Here is a 24,174-nt window from a genome sequence, read left to right as displayed (position 1 = left end):
GCTCCACACATGGATTACCATTCTGGTCTTCTACTAATTTTGGCACTAGCATTCTTTTTGCTCTTAACCTATCTGTAGAATCCCTTTGGATTCCCCTTCACCTTGTCTGCTAAGCAACCTCATGCCTTCTTTAAGCCCTCCTGATTTCTTTCTTAAGTGTTCCTTTGCATTTCTTGTACTGCATAAACACCTTATTTGTCCCTACCTGCCTATACTAACTGTACACTTTCATTTTTCTCTTAACCAAGGTTTTCTCTTGAAAACCACCAAAATTGCCTATTCTTATCTTTTCCTTTTATTCTGACAGACACATACAAGCTTTGTACTCTCAAAATTTCATTTTTGTAGGTCTCCCACTTTCCGGTACACCTTTGTCAGAAAACAGCCTATCCCAATTCACACTTGCCAGATCATTTCTGATACCATCAAAATTGGTCTTTCTCCAATTTAGAATCTCAACCTGTGGACCAGACCCATCTCTTTGCATACTTACTTTGAAACTATGGCATTGCAGTTACTGGATGCAAAGTGTTCCCCTACACAAACTTCTGTCACTAGCCCAGTCTTATTTCCTAATGGAAGGTCCAGTAATATATGCTCTCTCATTGGGACTTCTATGTACTGACAATAAAACATTCAGAAAATATTATAGAAAATGGTTAATTTATCTGCCTTAAGACTTTGTTGACTCAATATTTTTATAAATAGCTAAAATAAATCATATTAAAAGAAACAAACATTCAAAATCAATGGTGGCTTGTGTACAGAAAAGTATCCCAGAAAATACTTGGTAGTTAACACCATCTGCATCTATTTTTGCTTCCACATTAAGTCTGATTTGACAGCTCCTGCACCAGTCAACAATAAAACTAATTCAGCTCAAAAAGCCAAATGCTACCAGTTTAGGTTATGAAATTTTGCAACATATCACATGCTGGAATCCTTTCTGAGAGCTCTCTGCTTTGTATGGAGAACTCTGACCACCTGCATAAACATTTTTGAATATTTGTCTTTTTGCAACCTCTCTGTGATCCCAGCAGCCTCCCCAATAAAGTTGACCCAACATGTGTACAACACTCTATAATTGCAGAATAACAAATGACGCATATTGCATCAAGTTCTCTCATTATTTCTGAAAAATATGGTCTGGTTTTTTGAATGTTGAGATGCCAGAGATCTCTGTGTGACTTCAACCTAATTTCCAAAGTTCAGTTTCTAGCACCAAATTTCAAAGACGCTGCGCTCTTTGAAGCTTCAGCATTGCCCATTTTCCTCCCTCCCAAAAGACTGTATAGTGATGCAATTTCAGCTGACACACTCAGCTTGTTAATCTCTTAAGTCCTTTAACTTGCTAAGCTCCCATTATTAAACAGTAACGTCAATTTTGTCAAGACATCTGAATATGGCAATTATGGTTATTAAAGATCGCCATAAGGGGCACTCAGTACTTTACTGGAGTATTCCTATCTTCTGAGAACTATTAGCAATGGAATGTCTTTCTCCAGTCTGTCCACACATTTCTTGCATTGCAACGTAATTGCACCCAGTGTAATGGTGCTTAGAAACTTCCCTGCCATAGTGCTCCACTGATTGGTCACATATTATACGTAGCTGGTAGCATTCTCTCTTTTTGTAAAGAGATGTCACACTGACAACTTCAAACCTGAGGCATAAATTCCGACTCGGATATAGACCAAAAGGTCCTTTATTCTTTCTGCAGCATTTAGGGCCTGTAATCAGGACACAGACTGACTAAGATAATTGATCTAGCTCTTTCCTCCTTCCCATCGTTGCATTCAGGTAAAGGTCAGGGTAAAGTATTTGCTCAGCATCTTATTTTGCTTTTGCCCATTATGTGAGGATTTTCTTTTTGACCTATTTTTCCTTTGGCAAATCATTTACACTTTTATTGCCCGACAAACAGCTTTATCTCTTTATGTCCCCTGCCAACTTTTCTTCAAATCCCTTTGAAAAGGACGTACAAATACACTGCTGAGCATTCATAACTTAAAGAGAAGCCATTGGTACTGCACAGAAGGGATCCCACAAATAGTCTCCAGCTGTATAGGTCAGAGTGTGTGCTATTCAACTTTTAGCACACACCTCAGACAACAATTTGGCTTGCACTTGAAACAAGAAAACAAGTATTTTTTATAATAAGTGTGTTCAAGCCTGAGTTACTGCCCAAATCTCATCCTCTGTTGAAATTATATGAAATTGAAAACCGTCAAATTAATTGAGGAATTAATTGGATGCCTTAGCAAAACAAATATTTAATTACTGGACTAGCTAGGCTTGATGATCTACAACAAGCAAATCCATACCCAAAATACAAGACTAAACTCAAAGCATAAATGGGATTTTCCCAGTCTCAATGCTGAGTGGTTATATTACACTCGCCTCCATTATGTCAAATCCCTACCATCTCGAGTCTCTAGCAACACAGAAAATGGTAAAAATATAATTGCTGATATTTAAAATATTCCACAGGTGAGACATACAGACAGCACCAGAATCAAACTTCCAACTCCGACACCCCAAGCGGTGTTAACACTGCGCCACAAGGACACTACAGTGGTGACCAGATTATGGGTATGAGTGACCTGTTAATCCTCCTTACAACTGAATACTTTGCAAAATCATTTGAGAAGGGAATTTAAATGCCAGTCACTATTATATGGAGCTGAAGCCATGTCCCTTCTTCACTCAGTATGAACAACCAGCTTCTTTCCTACCAGGAATGATTTGGATCATTCCAATAATATCATAGTTTCATAGTCAATTGTATGCAAATATATTAATTAGGAGCCGGACCAGCTAGGGCTCAATGAATCTCAGGGTTGTATATGGTGACATATATGCACTTTGATAATAAATTTACCTTGAACTCAACCCCTCTAACCTGCTCCACAATTAGTACAATTACCAATGTTCCCTCTAAAGGCATGTGTGCACCCATCTTCTGCTACTAGCGCACAAAGGAATTTAAACTGCGCACAAAAGGTTGACATGTTAAGTGTATTTCACGATTGTACACAATCACATTTCCTTTTCTGGTTTCTGATGCGGGCAGGGTTGACGGCGTAGAGTTTGTGATGATCTGTCTGCAGATTTTAGAACTGACTTATTCATACCGTTTTTATTGAAGAAATTATTGCTCTCCATGTCAACTTCCAAAGAGGTAAAAGAGTGTGAAACACAAACGAACTACTAATTCACTTAAAGTGGAATGGCTGAATGTAAGAGTAGAAACTGCTACACCAAAAGCTCATGAGGTCAGGAACGTGTAGCTACGAGAATATTAAAGTACAATACAGAAACTGGTGTTACCTGCGTGCATTGTCACGATGCAAAAGTTGCTGCAGAATTTGCAAGTGGGAAGAAGGGGAGTAATATTTGGAAACTTGACTTTTTAAAGCATCATTTAGAAAGCAAATCACATATGGATGGCATGCAAAAGCAGAAGCTGCGGTGAGAAAACCCTTCGTTACCCACTACAGGCCTGATACACACGTTTTGTGAGTGTGCAGATAAATGAGGAAAAATGATCAAACTCAAATTGACAGTGTTTTGTTTGTTGCTAAAATGATAGCTCTATATTTAAAATTCACTGTGCACATGTTGTCACTGGGCAGAAAATTGCACAGCACAAGGTTTTTATGCATACTGGTCATTAAATAATTACAGGGAATATTGATGATCATGGTGCATGTCTTTTTGTAACCTCACCCTTGCATTTCCAGTTACCCCCGGGGACTTTACAACCTCTTACACATCAAGGATTCAAAGTACAGTTATTATCAAAGTACGTATGCAGGTAGCAACCCTGAGGTTTGTTCTCCCGCAGGCCAGCCACAAAAGAAAAATACCACGAAGCTCGTTTAAAGAGAACATCAAACACCCAACTCAAAAAAAAAGAACAAATCGTGCAAATGCAAAGAAACAAGATGAATATTAAACATCAAGCCAGTCTTTGAAACGGTCAAGGCAAGTATAGTTTAGTTCAATTTAGTGCTGCATCGTTTGTTGACTGCAGGCCTCACAGCCAGTCCACATCAAGTATCCGTCTAGCTCCGCTTTATCATTATTTACAAATGCTCCACCCAATCCTGTGTTGGAGCGCCAGTCTCTCAACTCTCAGAGTAAAAGGCTCCCCTGCATTGCTGTCTTAAATGAGCGATAACTTATTTTTCACAGTGACCCCCCTCATTCTAGATTTCCTGAGAAGAGCAGACATCCATCTTTCAAGCACACACCACCCCCCAGGTTCTTGTCATTTCAATCAAGTCTTCTCTCACAAGCACATTTTCCACTGAAGAAGGTCATCCATTTGAGATGTCCATCTAATAAACCTTGTCAACTGTATTCCCCTTCCCCACCACCCCACGCAGCTTATGTCTGGTACAATGGTTTGCACTCCCACTACCAAGGCCACGCCCTTTTCTTGCTGCTGCCATTGGGAAGGAGGTACAAGAGCCTTGGGTCCCACACCACCAGGTCAGGTATGTTTTATTACTCGCAACCCTCAGGCTTCTGAACCAAGATAGTTAACATCATTCACCACAATACCGAACTGATTCCACGTCCTACAGACTCACTTTCAAGAACTCTGCAACTCACGCTCTTGGTCCATTTATTTGTTTATATTTATGATGCACAGTTTGACTTCTTTTGCACATTGGTTGTTTGTCAGTCTTTGTGTGTAGTTTTTCATTGATTCTATTGTATTTCTTTGCTCTCCCGTGAATGTCTGAAAGTAAGTGAATCTCAGGATAGTAGTATAATGACGTACATGTACTTTGATAATAGATTTACTTTGGAATTTGATCTTTTTGAACTTCCATCCATTATACTGGTGTGAAAACTGATAGAAGCCCCAGTTGTGGCTGAAATCACTCAGCGTATTTTTAAATGAGGAGCATCCAGGCTGATCTGCCATTTCAAAGGCACTGCTTTTCTTAATATAGATTATAAGCAGTGCCTTTGAAATTGGCTTGTGCTGCTGATTGAGGTGACTGCCTGTGAGTTATTTATTGTCTGTCTTGCTAGTAAAGACTGTCGTTACCTTTTGTTTCCAGACAATTTAAAAGTTGATTTCAATTTCCAAACTGCCTTTTCTTTTTACGTAAAGATAATCTTTATTTGTAGTAAGTACACCAAAGCACACAGCAAAATGAATCATTTGCGTCAAATGAAATAAGCGTAGGTCGTGCTGGGCAGCCTGCAAATGTTGCCATGCTCCCCTTGCCCCAACTCACCAACTCTAACGTATGTCTTTGGAAATGTGGGAGGAAACCGGAGCACCTGGAAGAAACCCACGCAATCACGGGAAGCACATACAGCAGCAGAAATCCAACCCAATCTTACAGCTAGTGCTGTAACAGCATTACACTGCCGGCCATCACAATACCACGCTCCCCCATTTTCCCCTTGGTGGAATCTGAACCCATTTCATCCAGGCTTTCAAAATACCAAGGATTATTGACACTGGGTCTCTGCAGCAATCTGCACTAACTTCTATCACATTTCCCACATACTGCAAAAGGCCACGTTTTAAGGTGGATCTTCACACTGCTGGGTCTGTCACAAAGCCCAGTGCGACACTACATTGTATAGTGGTTAGCACAATGCTTTACAGTACCAGCGACCCGGGTTCAATTCCCGCCACTGCCTGTAAGGAGTTTGTACGTTCTCCCTGGGACTGCAAGGGTTTCTTCCAGGTGCTCTGGTTTCCTCCCACAGTCCAAAGATGTACCAGTTGGTAGGTTAGTTGGTCATTGTAAATTGTCTTGTGATTGGGCAAGGATGATATCAGGGAACTGCTGGGTGGTGTGGCTCGAAGGGCCAGAAGGGCCTGTTCTGTGCTGCATCTCAATATTATTTCACACAGATCTCCAGTGTTCCAGGGAGAGTCACTACTATACATCAGAGCTGAAAAGGTTCTCATGAGGTAGGGAGATGAAATATTTAAACATGTCTTCTTTTAATAAAATAGGGAAATAGGCTGAAAAAGCAGCTTCTCTTTCTGACTACAACAGGGGCAGCTACTCAGCCGATAAGGTACAGTTCCCAGCAGGGAGTTCTCACCAGTCACCTCCTCTCTTTCATTGCCCATACCCCAACACCCCACTTTCTTTCACAAGCCAACATCTCACCTTTGAATCTCTTGCACTCATCTACATAAACGGGTGAAGTGTATAGAAACCGATTAAGCGATCAGTGCACTTTGAATTTTGGAAGGAATCCAGAGAACGTGGGGAGCATGCAATCTCCACACGAACATCAGCCGAGATCGGGATCGAACCTGGACCCCAGATTGGTGAGGCAGCAGCAACTCTGCTGCACTGCCCTGTTCAAACAGACAGACAGACATACTTTATTGATCCTGAGGGAAATTGGGTTTCATTACAGCCGCACCAAGAATAGTGAAGAAATAGAGCAGTATAAAACAATAAATAATTAAATAATAATAAGTTAATCATGCCAAGTGGAAGTAAGTCCAGGACCAGCCTATTGGCTCAGGGTGTCTGACACTCCGAGGGAGGAGTTGTAAAGTTTGATGGCCACAGGTAGGAATGACTTCCTATGACACTCAGTGTTGCATCTCGGTGGAATGAGTCTCTGGCTGAATGCACTCCTGTGCCTAACCAATACATTATGGAGTGGATGGGAGTCATAGCTTTAAAGTTCAAGCTTTACAAACACAGTGGATTCCCATTAATTGGCCCCTTGGTGAACTGGGACTGCCATCTATTTGGAACAGCTCTTAAAGAATAAAAACTAATTGAGAAAATAGCTAGGATTCCCTTCATTTATTTGGGACACTATGCCACTTAATTGGGGCAGGAGACTAATGCTGAACAATTTCAACTAGGGTCAGACGAGTGCAATTGTGCGGCCATTAACAGCTACACTGTGCTTAGAAAAAACTTTTTAAATACGTCAGTTGCACATACTTGTGTTCAAAAAGCAGTGGATTTCTGTCACTGATAGCTGGCGAGAAATAAGCAGTAAGACAATTCAGAACTGTTTTGCTCACTGCGGTTTCAAGCTTTCAGGCTTGGCGTGCCAGAAATGACCCGGAGCGAAAAAGAAACAATTTTACTACTTCAACAAGTTAGGAACTATGAAGAAAGAATTTGAAGGTAACAACAATAGTCTTGAATGTTACATTGAAAATAAAGATTTGGAAGGTGCAATCATCGACAGCGTTGTAAGAAGGCAGTCCATTATCCACACACGCTGATTCCGTTCTTTTACAGTCAATCAAAAGAACATGGCATTGTACACTGAATTTCTCTGTTGATGACTATTAGGAAATAACAGGTTTATAGTACTGTAGTATTGATAGTGTTCTAATTTATTCAGTATTTCATTTAAACACACAATTTGTTACTCAGTTAAATGGTAGTTTGTCTTTTTATACCTTTTAAACTATTTCCATGAAGCTTTGGTTAATTGAGGCAGTCATACAGTTGGGCCAAAATTTACCGGTCCCGATGTGCGGCAGTTAACTGGAATCTACTGTACATCAAACTGCCAGCGTTTGTTGAAATCTACGACTGCACATGATGCTAGTGTTTTGAAGTCAGTGGCTATAGAGGCAATGGATTTGGCTTAGAGACATACAGAGCCCTGTAACAGGCTCTTGCTGCTAAACAAGCCCACATTACACCCATGTGACCAATTAACCTACTAATCCATATGCCTTTCGATTGTGGGAGGAAACTGGAGCACCTGGAGGAAACCTACATGGTCACAAGGAGAATGTACAAACTCCTTACAGACACCAATGCAATTAAACCCAGGTCAGTTGCACCATAACAGTTTACCCTAACTGCTGTGTTCTACCATGCCTCTCTACTTCTCGATATCATCTGATGCTCCTCAGACTCTGAAATTATTCCTGCAGACTCAAAGACAGCAAACTTATTTATTTAGCGATTCTGTACAGAACAGGCTCTTCAAGGTGTGCCACCCAGCAATCCTCTTATTTAACCCTATCCTAATCACAGGACAATTTACAATGACTAATTAACCTACCAACCGGTACATCTTTGGACTGTGAGAGGAAATTGGAACTCCTGGAGGAACCTATGCCGTCACAGGGAGGACGTACTATAGAGGGGAGTCTGGTTTCTGTGATGTGCTGAGCTGCGTCCACAACCCTCTGCAGTTTCTTGTGGTCACGTGCAGAACGGATGCCGCACCAAGCTCTTATGCATCCAGACAAGATGCTCTTTTTGGTGCACCAATAAAAACTGGCAAAGGTTGACAGGGACATGCAGAATTCATTTAGCCTCCAGAGGAAGTAGAGGAGCTGGTGAGCTTTCTTGGCGTAGCAGTGCGCATACATAGTTCCTGAACCCAACCTGCTATTTTGCATGCAATGTCCATCATGCTCAAAATAAGCACTCAAATACCTAAAGATCATTGTTAACTGTAGACCGTACAGACGTCTAGTCAGGCTCATTCAACCAAGTCCACAAAGCTATAAACATGAGAGGACTCTGTAGATGCTGGAAACCTAAGCAACACACATAAATCCTGGAGGAACTCAACAGGCCAGGGGGCATCTTTGGAAAAGAGTAAACAATCGAGGTTTCAGGCCGAGACCCTTCATCAGGTCGACTGTTTACTCTAATCCATAGATGCTGACTGGCCTGCCGAGTTCCTCCATCATCTTGTCTGTGTCACGAAGCTACCAGCAGAATTATGGCAGTTGCCCTGCAACTTGTGGAGATTTATTTTAAATGACCTTTTCAACTGTGTATGTAATCAAGTGCATTGCTTGCAATGTTTTGTTACTCTTGTTAAGTCAGTGACACAATTATGAGCTTTCTGGCCCAAAATATTATCATGCTTATTGCAAGAGACACTACAAAATGAAAGCAAATGTTTACCTTTAAAGCCATGTTGGCAGGGGAGGTATTTTAGACATATTTACACTGCAGAAGATCTGCAGGACAAAACATTAAACACATTCCAATAGTCCAGTGATTAAGATTTAATGGATTTATGGTTATTAATTAAGGCAACTTGTTTGACTCTAACTACCCTCTGAAATGACCTTACACCCCACTTTGTTGGACTATAACTGCACTGCTGAAATAGAGAACAGATAGAGTAGCAGGGACTATGACTAAAAACAGAATGAGGCCATTCAGCCCATCCATTGTGATCTGCCATTCAATCACTGCTGATTTGTTTTCCACCTCAACCCCATTCTCCTGGCTTGCCCCCCCAACCGTCCAGAACCCTTCCTAATCAAGTACCCATCAACCTCCACTTCAAATGTACCCAATGACTTGGCTTCCACACCGGTCTGTGACAATGAATTCCACAGATACACCACACTCTGGCTGAAGAAATTCCTCCTCACCTCTGTTCTAAAGGGATGCCCTTCTATTCTGAGGCTGTGCCCTCTGGTCCTAGACTTACTCACTATTGGAATCATCTTCTCCATTTCCCCCTCTGCCTAGGCTTTTTGAATATGAAACATATTTGTCATGTTTTAATGCGATCTCCTAGTCCTATCAGCTGAAGAGATCGCTTCAGAAACACCTGGGGACTGGAGTTTAAAATGAGAAAGCCACCTCATAGACTAGTCAGGCAACAACCTGACATAGTTCTGCCTGCAGTATCTTATCTGACAGACCACACACCACTAATACATGTGATGGCCTGCGAGAGCTTTCAGGCAGAAAGTACTTAAATCGATAGAGCTGATATCTTTTATTCACAACAATTTATAACATACCCAATTTTAAACATGAAATTAGTTAAGTAACAAAACCAGGTATCACAGACACTAACGTAACATACAGTACATATCTAGTTTTGAAAGGTACGGCAAGAGAAGTGATGTAGCACTGAAAAAGAGATTCAGAGTTTTACAGCACAGACACCTTTCTAATCCGTGTTCCTGTCAAATTGTCTTTTAGATGTAATTGTACCTACCTTGACCACGTTGTTTTGAAGCTCAATCCATTCCCTCTGTCTGTCTATTACACTCCTGGCGATTAGGGCAGCACTGGAAGTCCTCCATCTCTGAAGAGTTCAGGGCTTCCTTCATCATCTCAGTAGCTTACTCTCGATTTTCACTGTCAGTCACACAAGTCCCAGGTGGAGACTTAGGAATACTGTCGCACTCAGAAGTAGAAGGATTTCTCATTGCCATTTCTGTAACAATTTTTTGACTAGTCAGGGTTGTTAGCCTTGAGCTGAACCTGGAGGACTGGTAGACCATCCCAAGTCTGGCCTCTATCCTTTGACCTGTTTGGCATGGGTGACCCTACCAAGAGTCAAAGCATAAAATCCTGACTCCAGCCGGCATAGCTCTCTGGGTCACTAAGGCACGCAAGCCTCCAAGCCCAACGACAAGATTATGGTCCTCTTGGAGGCCTTACTCTCCACACTCTGTGCACATTTTGCCCATCATATCCCCTTAGAAGCTTTTCCTCCTCTTACCCTCAGAAGAAGACTATGATAATCCTTATCATCCACACTCATCACTTTATAAACATCCCTAAGCTCATCCCTCAGCCTCCAGGGAAAACAGACCCAACTTTTCCAGTCTCTCCTTATAACTCAATTCATCCAGACCTGGAAACATCCTTGTGAATCTTTTCAGCACCCTCTCTAGCACAGCACATTCTTGTTATAGTGAGGCAACTAGAACTAGAATAAGTCCATCTGCAATCTCACCAGCCTCTGGTACAACTGTAACATGATGTCCCAGCTCAAACTCAATGTCCTGTCTGATGAAGGCAAACTGTTGCACACTTTCTTCACAATCCTGTCTAGCTGTGTTGCCACTTTGAACTAGGTACCTGTACCCCTGGGTCTCTCGGTTCTGCAACACTTCCCAGGGCCCTGCCATTCACTGAGCAAGTCGTTTTCATTTGCCATTCCTTGTCCACTTTACAAATTTATCTAGATCCTGTTGCAACTTAAAACAATAAACTTCACTGTCCATCATAAACCAATCAGAACACCCTTTTCCAAAACATTCCAGTAGTTATCCCAGATGTACAATCTCTTAAAACCAATTTATTGATCAAAGCAACATGCACAAAATACTGGAGGAAATCAGTAGGCCAGGCAGCATACATGGAAAAGAGTAACAAAGTTTTCGGGCAGAGCCCCTTCATCAGGACACTGTTCTGAACTTCCTCAGGGTAGGCACTCCTGGAGGAGACTTTGTAGTGTAGTAGTAATGCAATAGTTTACTTGTCTTATTAGTTAAATTTTCTGTCACCTTTCTTTGTACATCCAAAAGAAGTTCAGTGTTGGCACCTTTCTCATTGCAATTGGTTATTGTTTCTACATTATCAGCATCATAAAGGTACAAGTTATCTTGATGATGGCTCAATCTCGTGAACCTTCTCTGGATTCTCTCCAAAGACAGCACATCCTTTGTTAGATAAGGGGCCCAAAACTGCAAACAAGACTCCAAGTGCAGTCTGACCAATGCCTTATAAAGCCTTAGCCCACACATCACTGACTAACGCAGGCAGAATCACTGAGCCACACTTAAACCTCCCTGTATCAATTATCTTTCTTTTCATCAAATCAACCGTATTGGCTGAACGTTGTACATAGCTGGGACGTGAAAGCAGCAAGAATAGATACCATGAAATGCATTTGTTCTCTCCATGTTTCCTTGCTTTAGCACTAACATTTAGGCTCCAAGTTCAGAAAAATGCTTTACCGTACTCAACAAGCTCAGCGTAAACTATACTAAATGCACCAGCTATCACACCGAGTTCTCCAAATGATCTGAATTCCCAATTTGGTCCGAACTACAGGCTGATCAATGTTCACGAGTTAAGCTGACTAGGAACCAGTTCAGATGCCCCAGAAGAGCACAGAACCAATGGTTACACTTAATATCAGAGAATGTATACAATATACAACCTGATATTCTTGTTCTTCACAGACACCCACAAAAACAGAAGAGTGCCCCAAGGAATGAGCGACAGGTAAAACAGCAGAACCCCAAAGCTCCCCCCCACTCCAACCTGCCGCTGTGTACAAGCATCAGTAAAGCATTGACCTTCCCCCTCCCTCACTTACTTCAGCATAAAAGCATCAGCACCCTCCACCCACCAAGCAAGCAACAGCAAAGCTCCGAACAGGCACCTAATTGGGCTCAGCTAGATTTAAGTATGGGCCTCAGATGGGGGAAAAAAGGCAGTTGAGAAATTGTGCAGTGTTTCTCTCTCACACATATACAGAAAAAGGGCTACAGTATTTTAAAAACAATTCAATATTCCTCATTTATTATTCAACATACCTGCTGCCTACACAATCAGATCTACAACCAAGTTATTACATATGGCAGTAAAGCTGAAACAATTAATGCCTATTTAGTAATAAATTCATTCCTTTTTTTAAAAAAAAGATACATTTGCAATTTAAAATAGAATATTAACTCATTGTCTTCTTACACTGGAGGAAAGCTTGAGCTAGAAAGTGATTCCAATAAAATAAAAGCATGTGAATTGGGTGTTAGAGAGCTACTTAGCATTTACAAAGACATTCTTTCGACAAGACTACAATGTGGCATGGTATCTATCTGTACATGAAGACAGAGTTTTATTTTTGATGTCTGTATTAATTACAGGTATTCTATGTTGTTTGAATTAAACATTAATGCAAGCTTCAAATGAAGCAATCACATTATAAAAGGCAGACTTGTTTCATTTCCCGCGAGTGATTTTTCCCTATTCTGAGTGTTTCACGTGACCACAATGATGGACATGCATTGCGCTTTGCTTGTTACACTATGCCCAGGTTCCGTTTTGTTCCAAACCAAACACTGGTATATACAAATGACAGGAAGGCAGACTGACTTATTAATATGTATTAGATACTCTCTCCATGCACACGCAGGTTTTCAGATGGGATCGTTCAAATTTGTAAACAGAAACAGCGTCACTGTTTTAACAAGAAATCCATGCTAAATATCCAGATATCTACATGTGCTACGATACTTGTTGAATAACTCACATTTCAAAATAAAATCGAAGAAATAAATTCCAAAGGCAATGAATGTAAAACGCAGGAAGGTAGACACTGAGTGCCAAAATTTCCAAGACACTTGGGACACTGGATTACTTCTTCATCGAGCAAGCTGGGAAACCCACTTTACAAAAAAGTAAAGCACAAGATCCAGGCATTTTTGTGCATTTGGTCCAAGAATTGAGAAAAGAGTTTTCATCTCGTTTTGCTGATTTTCGCTTGCATGCAAATGAGTTCAAGCTGTTTGCTACTCCGTTTGATGTGGAAGTGGACACTGCATCAGAAATTTTTCAAATGGAATTGACTGAGATGCCGTGTGGAATTTCATTCTGAAGATGTGTCAGTGCTCGATTTCTTATATTCATCCGAGTGGGAAGTCTCCTAACTTAGTGGACCATGCAAAAAAGATGGCATCATTGTTTGGCAGCACTCATCTGTGTGAGCAATTATTTTCAAAAATGAAGCACACCAAGAACCATTTGAGAACAAGATTGACTGATGCCCGTCTGGATAATGTCTTGCTCTTGGCATCAACAAGTCTGACACCCAATATTGAGAAGCTTTCAAGCAACAAACAGCATCAAGTTTCACATTGATTTATCTATGTGCATTAAAATTTTCTTTTTTTTATTATACTTAATTTACCACCGTTCAATGCATCATGTTCATACATTTTATGTTTAAAGATTCTATGTGACCTTATAATAGATTTAAAAGATGTCTTGATTGAAATAAATTGCAACTAAACTGAGTTCTTTGATTACTAATTGGCATCCTTGGTTAAGCACAAATGATTTTCTAGCATGCGTTATTCATTAATTTGAGGCAAAACATAACTAGATGTATTTAAATAGATAATTCCCATATTTCAAGTTTATATATGGCATTTATCTGGCCCACTGTCCGCTCATTAATACGTGCTCCGGCCCACAGAGGCAAAAAGGTTGCCGACCCCTGCTCTAGCTATACACTCAGTGGCCACTTCAGGTACACTTGTGTGTCTGCTTGTTAATGCAAATTATCTAATCAGTCAATCGTGGGGCAGCAATGCAAAGCATAAAAGCATGCGGACATGGTCAAGAGATTCATTTGTTGTTCAGATCAAATATCCGAATGGGAAAGAAATGTGATCTAAGCGTCTTTGACAAGTGGAATGCTTGTTGCTGCCAGACAGGATAATTTGCTGATCTCCTAGGATTCTTCACGCACGATGGTCTCTAGAGTTGATAGAGAATGGTGCAAAAAGCAAAAATAATCCTGTGATTGGCAGTTTTGTGGGAGAAAACGTGTGCATAATGAGAGGCCAGACTGCTTCAAGCTGACAGGAAGGTGACAGGAACTCAGGTAACCACATGTTCCAGCAGTGGTGTGCAGCAAAGCATCTCTGAATGCATGACACGACAAACCTTGAAGAGATTGGGCCAGAGCAGCAGAAGACCACATCAAGTTCCACTCTCGTAGCTAATGAAGTGACCATTGAGTGGTTCTTTGCTGGGATTTTGCATGAACCCATGTTCCACCCTATTCTGAACCTTCCCCAGTACAAGTTTCAGAAATACTCAACAGAACGGCATTATGAAGGCATGAAAGTCACAAAGCCATAAACATTCCAGTCTCCTACGAGTGCCTTAGTGACAATGATCTTACAACTAAAATCTGCTCTTGTTAATAACTAGATTTAATAAGATTTTTAAAAAAATATTAAATGTTCACCGAAGCCTGCAATAACTTAGACACTTTTGGGAAAGGAATGTAATGAAGAGATCCTAATCAATAATATACATCAATACACAACTATGACAGCAACTCCTACTGGCAAGAAATATTAAAGTTTATATTTGTCTTAGGAACTCCACAACCAAAATAACCAGGGAGCAAAGCAGAAGTCTTATGCTCTGAACATTAAAAATCCGTCACACGCCATGCTATCAAAAACAGTACCAAATAAAGTTATATAAAAAGTGATTAAGTAGTTTCTTTTTCTGCGAGAGAACAAGTACATTTCAGTAAAATGTATGATTACAATCCGCCCTTGATACTTCAAATGCTAAAATACAGACCATAAACCACTGCTGAGATGTTTGGCTTTTGCTTGTAAAACTACCCAACTTGACTCATTACACTTTATTTGTTCAAAACAGTTATAACAAATCATTAAAATGTCAATATTCAAGGCTGATTTCATCAGTACACACATTTAGCTTGGCTAGTACCATAATAAACTCCATTTAACAGCGAGCACATTACTAAGATTTACCACAGTTACTGTTCACACGCATCATTCCATAAAATCCTCCATTTGAAATGCAGTTACAATGCCTCGGACTTGGAAATTATTACAAAAAGATTGGCACAATATGAATGCTCAGCAACATTTAACTTCAAGCCCATAATAATGTTTTTTTTCCTTTTAATTATTTATTAGTACTTGTCAGGTTGAGGGATGTCGGTGCTGTGATCGGGAACATTTTCTACTTTGGCACCCGTCTAACTCTAGAATCAAACAAAGCTCAATTAGTCTTCCTTTACATTATCTTTCCCAAACAAAAACACAGCTCTGCATCAACCTTACTCCACAGGCACTAAAGTGAATTCCCAAGGAATGGTCACTATAGGCTGGTTGTTTAAAGAGGGGGCCACAATGATTTACCTCACATTTTGATTAAAATTATCCACAAAACCTGACAGTCAATAATAAAAGCTTTCTTCATTAATCCCAACACATTCCTCAGATGAAACAAAATCAATTCAACTGAGCATGCAAGGATCCTACTAGAGCATTCCACCTTCAACAGAGGATAATACGCTGATAATTAGATTTAAGATGGTTTTATGTCATTTCTGGTACACAAATATAAAGGAGAACTGAATAATTCCCACCCCAGATATGATGCAAAACAAAAAAAACATAAGGAACACAATAATTATAAAAACACAATAAATAAATACACAGGATAGCTTATGTATATAGATTGATTGTATGTGCATAAAGTGACATTAGGTGCAGGAGTGTCTGTAGATAAGGTAACTGACAGAAAATGATACTCTCCTCAGAAAGAAGATGCACAGGTCAGCTTCCTAATCATGTACGATGTGATCCAGGACCACGAGAACTTGTGTGAGATGTGCACTCCCAGGAATTTTAAAGTGATTATAAAATCATAAAAATTAAAACAAAAATTTGCAACATGTAGTGAAATCGGTCATACATAAGATTTACTTCAATCCTTGAGTACAAAGTTTAAAGTAAGTTTATTAGCAAAGTATGTACGCATACTATCCTGAGATTTGTGTTCTTGCTGGAACAAAGTAGTACAATAACATCAGTGAGAAAGCACACACATTGACTGACCAATGTCCCAGGACAAACTGTGCAAATACAAAAAAACTAAGTAAATACTGAGAATGTAGAGTCCTTGAAAGCCAGTCTACACTTGAAAGCGAGCCCAGTATGCAGAGATACAAGAAATAACATATGGTCCTTCTTGTCATTCAATGCTAACACGCACCTCTATTCAGACCGCAAGATATAGGACCAGAATCAGGCCATTTGGCCCATTGAGCCTGCTCTTGCCATTTCATCATGGCTGATCCAGTTTTCCTCTCTGCCCCAATTTTCTGCCTTCCCCATCCTGTATTCCTTCATGCCCTGAATAATCAAGAATCTATCACTTTTTTAAAAAATTACAGTATTTCTGCTTCTGCACAGTTTAAAAAAAAATCTATTCAATATATGTAACTGATTTACTTGTTTAACACCTACGCTCTGTCCACCAGAGGAAGCAGGATCTCCCAGTGGCCACTCATTTTAATTCCACGTCTCATTCCCATTCTGATATGTCTATCCATGGCCTCCTCTACTGTCAAGATGAAGCCACACTCATGTTGTAGGAACAACACCTTATATTCCGTCTGGGTAGCCTCCAACCTGATGGCATAAACATTGATTTATCTAACTTCCCTTAATGCCCCTCCTCCCCTTCTTACCCAATCCCTTACTTATTATCTCCCCCCCCCCCCTTCTCTCTCTGTCCCTCTCACAATAACTCCTTGCCTGTTCTACATCTTCCTCTGGTGTTCCCTCCCCCTTTCTTTCTCCCTAGGCCTCCCGTCCCATGATCCTTTCCCTTCTGCCAATCACCTTTCCAGCTCTTAGCTTCACCCCACCCCCTCCTGTCTTCTCTTGTCATTTCGGATTTCCCTCTCCCCCTCCTACTTTCAAATCTCTTACTATCTTTTGTTTGTTAGTCCTGACGAAGGGTCTCGGCCCGAAACGTATCTTATATCTCCCTATAGATGCTGCCTGGCCTGCTGTGTTCCACCAGCATTTGTGTGTGTTGCTTGAATTTCCAGCGTCTGCAGATTTCCTCATATTTACTTGTTCATTTATTATGTTTTATTTTTTTTCTCTCTCTGCTGGATTATGTATTGCATTGAACTGCTGCCGCTAAGTTAACAAATTTCACATCACATGCTGGTGATAATAAACCCAATTCTGATTCTGAACCTCTGCCTTAAATGTACAAAAAGACTTGCCCCCACAGCTGCCTGTGGCAATGACTTTAGATGCTTCTGCATGATTATTACCAGTTACCTTTCCTCAAGAGAACATTATTGCATTGAGATTATAATTACATAGAACTGTAAAGCACTGAAAGAAGACCATTGAGCCCACCTCATTCATGCCAATGTCCATCCAAGCTAATCCCTTTCGCAGGCATTAGGACCACATCCCTCCATGTCCTTCCTATCCAAATGCCTTTGAAACATTGTAATTATTTCTGCCTCTTCTCTTGCTGCTCATGCTGTGTAACCATCACCTTGTGTTGGAAAATGTACCCCTCACATCTCCTTCACAATTCTTTCCTCTCACCTCAATCCCGTACCCTCCAGTTTCAGACTTTCTGGTACCGGGAAAAAGACTTGACCATGTATTCCATCAATGCCTCCATAATGTGATAAACTGTTGCAAGGGTACTGCTCCGCCTCCTATGATTCCCATGAGTATAAACCCAAACTTTCCTTATAATGTCGAGATAACTTCACTCACCTCAACCCCAAACTCATTCCACAGCCCACTGACTCACTTTCAAGGGCTCCTCAATTCATGTTCTCAGCATTATTCATTTACATTTTAAAAAATTATTTGCACAATTTTTCTTCTCTTGCACATTGGTTGTTTGCCAGTCTTTATTTAGTGACACAGCACAGCGTAGGCCTTTCTGCCCCTTTGAACCATGCCGCCCCAGCAAGCCCGAATCACCCTAACCTAATCATGGGACAGCTTACAATGACCAATTAACCTACTCGGTACATCTTTTGGACTGCGGTAGGAAACTGGAGCGGCTGGGGAAACCCAATCTTTCCATGGGGAAGGACGTAGAGATCCCTTACAGAATGGCGCCAGATTGAAATCCGAAGCACCCCGAACTTTAACAACGTTTCACTCACTGCCATGCTACCATGGCACCCATGTATCATTTAAATATAGTTTTATTATTTTCCTGTAAATGCCAGCAAGAAAATGAATCTCAAGGTAGGATATGGTGACACATGCTTACTTTGACAATAAATTTACTTTGAACTGTAACCCTCCATTCCAGGCAATGTCTCAGAGATACTCTTCTGCACTCTAATTGCTCCCATATCCTTCCTGCAGTGTGGTGACTATCTCCAGACACAATGTTTTGTACAACTGCAACATGACATTGCCACTCTCATACTGAATACCTCAGCCAATGGAGACAAACATAACAATTACCATTTTTGTTGCCTTATTCAGCTGTGTGTCCCAAAGTCCCTCTGCACATCAAAGCTCATAAGGTCCCTGCCAATTTATCTACATGTCTAATGGAATTTGACCATCCATTTACCTTGCACATCTGGATTACATCCCACCTGGCACCACACTGCCCAATGTTCCAGCTGAACAGTGTTCTGTTGTATCCTTAGACAACCTTTCTTTATCTATTGATGCCAGCAATTTTTGTGTCATCAGCAAACTTGGTTATCAGACCCCTACATTCTCATACAAGTCAATTACATAAATGTTATAAACAGCAAAAAATCCAGCACAAATTCCTCAGGTATTACAGGTTGATAGTCAGAAAAGCACCCACCCACCGCTATCTTCTGCCTCCTCCTCCAGGGCAATTCTGGATTCAGTTCAAACACTATGAACCCCTTGTGCCTTACCCTTCTGGACCAATCTGCAATGTGGGACCTTGTCAACAGCCTTTCTCAAGTCCGTGCCAGTAGTATTTATCACCCTGCCTTCAATCTCCTTGTTTCTTTCCTCAAAAAAATTTGGATCAGATGTGACACATTCCATCCCACATCCTGGTAAATCTCTTCTGTAATCAATCTATTGCTACCACATGCTTCCTGAAACATGACGTACCAACTCTGACACCTATAAAGTCAAACAGACCAAAAGCCTTTTGCACCAGCCTATCCACCAATTAACTGATGAGTCTGGAGAAGATGGTTCTTGTGTTAAACAATCCTTTGTGCTAAAATATATTCCTCAACTTCACTTTGATATGACTTAATTTTAACTTTATTTTGCCCTACATTTCTTTAACAAGTTCTTTGGCCCATAAGGGCCCTTCAGTCCATCTTGTCCATGCTGAACTGGTCTTCTGCCTAGACCCATCTAACTGCACCCAGACCAGATACCTCAAAACCCTTCCTATCCATGTACCAATCCAAACTTCTCTTAAGTGTTACCATTAAATCTGCATGGAGCTGCACTGGTTCTGTCAGGAACACAGTGCGACACAAAAAAAAACTTCCAAATGACTCAGCATCAGTGAGCAATTGAAGCATATGGACCGGGAACTTTACCAGGGTGCTTCAATCGCCTTGGCTCCCCTATGAATTAATGAGCTGGGCAGAGAGGAGGGAACTATCAGCCAGCGATTCAGCTCAACCTCCAGGAAATGTCGATGTGGTGTGCCGCGGACACTTAGTGTAGAAAGGAACGGTTGCTGCCCATCTCAAGACTTACAGCAACGTGCGAGTCAGTGGCTCCAAGGTGGGAAATGGAAGTTGCAGATGTTGAACAGAACACAGCCCACAACGTTGGGCTGAATTAATTAACAACACCTAGTTCCTCCTGCCTGTACATGGTCCACATCCCAAAGATGAAAAAGAACATCATTCTTCCCATCAAACACTCCACACTTTGCTGAAGCATTGCTTAAAACAACTCTCCTGAATCGGAGTCATTGACGTGTTTGTCAACCGAGAGGGAAACAATCATCTCGTAGTTTTACAGGTAAATCTTCAATTCCTGTGTGAATTAGCTACTGATGTTCGCAATTACTTGTGATAAACTGATCTGTGCTTCACTAAATCAGAAATAAAATTCCACTTACATTTTGAACATCTAACCATTTAGATTCAATGGACAGGCCCTTCAGCCCATCCAGTTCATGCTCACCACATTAGTCTCAATTTCCTGTGTTCAGCCTACATCCCTCTGAGCTCTACTCCTCCGTTCACCCATCCAAGTGTTTCTTAAATAATACCATCTTACCTGCCTCAACCACTTCCTCATGGCATATACTCTCCACCCTGTGTGGAAAAAGTTACCCCTCGGGCCCTTTCCAAATCTGTCCACTCTCACCCTAAACCTATCAAACCCACTAGTCTTGGAATCCCCTACCCTTATTTATTTCTCCCATAATTCCCTTAAGCCCCCCCCCCCCCCCAATCTCCTATGCTAAAGGCCTTGCCTAGCCAATCTTTGTGCACAAGAACAAAGTTTTTTCCCTGCTGGTTTTAAAGATCTGAGTACTGACCCAATCACTGTGAGCAATGGCAGAAGGTCACTGAACCAAGCAAAGCTGAGGAGCCGATAGATGAAACTGAGGTGACGAGTGAACTGCAGCAACCCAAGTTAATGTTGATTCTTAAAACGATCATTTAATTTCATCAGAAGGTTGCCCTTCTGTCTGCTCACAGAGCTGATGTTTGGGGTAGGAGGAGAAGGAATATTAAAGTTATTCAGAATCTTTCATAAGCATTTCATAGGAAAGAGTAATAACCCTCTCCCTGATTCACATGAATGCACATTTTGGACTTCATCGTTTAAGGACTCTACAAATCGTATTTTCAATATTTATTATTATTGTTCATTTTGCATTTGAACAGTTTGTCGTCTTTTACACATTGGCTTAGCCCATCTCTGTCCTGTGTGGTTTTTCTTTGATTTCTTTCCATTTACTGTGAATGCCCACAAGAAAATGAATCTCAGGGTAGTATATGGTGACATAAATGTAATCTGATCATAAATTTACTTTGAACTTCTGAATATTTCAAATTACCCCTAAAGTTAATATATTGTGACTCTTCAGCTGAAGAGAAAATGGGCTTCATCCCTTGTTCAGTGCCTGATACTCAGTCTGCACAAATGCTCACAATATATTCAACCTAATTGCACTCAGTGAGCAGGGTTTCTTGTCTCAGGGCTGAAGAAATGTTGTGCAAAGAGGCCGAGTGGGGAAATAGAGCAGAGCGCAGGTTTCAAGATAAACTCAGTGTGAGACAGTACTATTGCAAAGTCATCAGCCCCAGATGCTAACTGCTCCTTTCTCCAACAACTCCACCTGGCCTGCTGAATATGTACAGCAATTTGTTATTTCAGTTCATTTTAAGACAAATTACCTCATTATTAATTAATCAAAACAACATTAAAACAACAAATACAATGCAGTTTTCAAGGGAAATATAACCCAGAGCTGTGCGATTAGCGTGACTCCCAAAGCTTTTGAGGTAATTCTATTCAAGGACAGAGCCTTTTTGTTTGCTTGGTCAAGTGATTCGACTGCCAGCTTTTCAATGCATGAGAAGTAAGCGAGCAGAAATGGGTCTAGGAACATCTTTTGAGCGACACCACAAGCCCGATTTCATTCGCAGCTCTCGGAGGTGGATCTAAAAATCAGCAAAACTGAATGATGTGCCGACTGCTGTCTGAAACCAAACAGTGTATTTCCAACAGCAAAAACACGTCCAAGGCTGCAGAGATAGCGATCGCGGAGACCCTCCGCCTTCCAATCATATTTCAAGTACAACAGTAATTTCGTAATAGAGACGTTACGGACGAGATTAAATAAAAACAGGGAAGTTGAAACACTGACCGTGTTGAAGTGCCCTTCCTGACATCACACATACTGCATTTGAAAGCCTCTGCGCTGTTCCTGTACGTACAAACGCTACAATCCCAGTATCCCTCGTCCGTTGAGGGCTTCAGCTGCCTTTTGGGTCTGTTTTGGAAAACAAAAGAATGGAGAGGAATGCGGGAGGGGGGGGGGGAAGAGAAGAAAGATACATAGGTACACAGGCTTATCCTGCGAACAGTTTGCCCTTTTCCTTTCCTCTCTCTGGCTGATCCCAACCCCCCCCCCCCTTTCATTCCCTCACTCCCTCCCCCGCCACTTCTCCTCCTCCTCCTCCTCCTCCAAAAGACCTTCGCGGCAATCGGCGCCGATCAAAAGAAAGAGGGCCAGATCCTTTGAGCGAGACTGCATCTTCCTATGTCAATTTCCCACGCACGCACGCAAACTGGCTACAGTAACCAGCTCGTCCGCCATGGCTGCTACATTGTATCGAGTTGCCCGACATTCTGCTCCACAGCCACCAGCTCGCATTCTACCGCCGCTCCGTCCCCACAACGAAAACATTTAAAGGGAGCCCCGCTTCCCTCTCCCTCCCTCCTCCCCCGAAGGCGGTGAGGGAGCGGCGGGTCTGGAAAAAGTACTCTACCTGGTGGGACTCTTCTTGTCTCCCATAACAGCGTTAAGTCCTCCGGATTTTGGTTTTATTATTTATTATTGAAACCAGTCCGAATGGCTCAGGGCTCCTCTGCTAGCGCCTGGATTTCCCCCTCCCCACCCCCCCACCGCCCCCAGCTGTCCGGTGACTCGCCTCACGTGGCGCGCCGGGGGCCAACCAGCTCGCGAGGATCCTTATGAAACCGCCGCACGGCGCACAAGGCGGTAGGTTTGCACGGCGGCCGTTTTTGCCACCGTGTTGCCGGCTTGAGGCGCGCACACATCGGCGTGAGGAGCCGGAGCGGGAGCCGGAGCCGGGCGGCGGGGATGAGGGCGAGGCCCGCTCCGCTCCGCTCCCGTCAGTAGCTCGCTTGGAACTGACTGCTTTCCCCCGCCGAGAAGGAAGCGGGGTCCCGCCAGCAGCTCGCACCTCCTCCCCTCCTTCTAATGAAATGTAATGACATCAGCCGCCCGACGGCAGGATATCGGAGGGCGGCGGTGAATGAATGGGGCCGCCGGGCCGCTGCGCCCTCGAACAAAGGCGCCGGACAACTCTTTCGCCGCGGTTTCAGTAGTAGTTTGGCAAACTTTGGGTCTGAATTTTACTTTCGAAGTAGGGTACCCCGTTAAAAAGTTAACGTGAGTGGCAGCATTGGGCGGAGTGACGTTAACGTTATTCGTGCTTTCGGATCCACAGACGGTGGGAGGGTGTTGCAGGTATTCCCGAAATTTAGCCGCGAATGAAATGCTTTTTAGCTGTTTTTGCATGCAGACCACGTGGTTTCCTATGCTAAGGTTTTGACTCCACCCCCCACTGCCGTCCCGATACGGGTGCGTGCTCTTAAAGCCCCGGTGTATTTGCCTGGGGTTGGCCAAGTGACGGTGTGTGGGGCTCAGATATGATTATTAAATTCAACAGCTGCCTTTGAACCCTTTAACCACGTCCTTTCTGCGGGGCCCAGCAAGCAATTGAACGACTCCAGCCTGCACTATATGTCCGCCCTTAAATCGGTATCCCCTCCCCACCACGTTACGCCAGATGTTTCTGGAAGTCTCATCTATTAACCTGAGTTGTTAACTCTGCTTGATTTTCCACAGAAGTGGCCTGACTTTTCTGTTTCTGTAATTGGTTGAAGGTGTGCTGTCAAGTGGCACTCAGTGATGCCATGTTTTAGTTTTGCTAGGACTGTTTGATACTTATCAAACCCTTGGTGTTTTACTGAGGGCTCCCTGGTAAAACAGAGATCAGAGGTGTCAACTTCTTTACAATGGAGCAATGTCTTTAATCCAGATGCAGGTTTTAAAAACACGTTCCTTCTCAAGATGTCAGACCCACTGGTCAACGTGTATTTTCCATCCCAAACTGTGCTTG

At 42.0% G+C, this 24,174-nt stretch overlaps 1 protein-coding gene across 2 annotated transcripts in view; it reads right to left on the bottom strand.

The window, feature by feature from the left end:
* yaf2 (YY1 associated factor 2) overlaps window positions 1-22,926 on the bottom strand; it is a 130,018-nt gene extending 107,092 nt beyond the window's left edge. The window contains exons 1-2 of one of the 2 annotated variants that reach the window (XM_073058895.1): window positions 22,795-22,926; window positions 22,170-22,295 (exon numbers count right to left, since the gene is read on the bottom strand). In XM_073058895.1, the coding sequence (XP_072914996.1) occupies window positions 22,170-22,295; window positions 22,795-22,820 (152 nt within the window). In that variant the 5' untranslated portion in view covers window positions 22,821-22,926. Of the gene's footprint in view, window positions 1-22,169; window positions 22,296-22,498; window positions 22,731-22,794 lie in introns of those variants that run through there. The other variant, XM_073058896.1, reaches the window with a different exon arrangement.
* Window positions 22,927-24,174: the final 1,248 nt, after the last annotated feature.

Source organism: Hemitrygon akajei, chromosome 10 (assembly GCF_048418815.1).
Source record: "Hemitrygon akajei chromosome 10, sHemAka1.3, whole genome shotgun sequence".
In the NCBI taxonomy this organism is placed as follows: domain Eukaryota; kingdom Metazoa; phylum Chordata; class Chondrichthyes; order Myliobatiformes; family Dasyatidae; genus Hemitrygon; species Hemitrygon akajei.
Note: the sequence above shows the minus strand (reverse complement) of the source record. Positions and strands in the feature narration are given on the sequence as shown.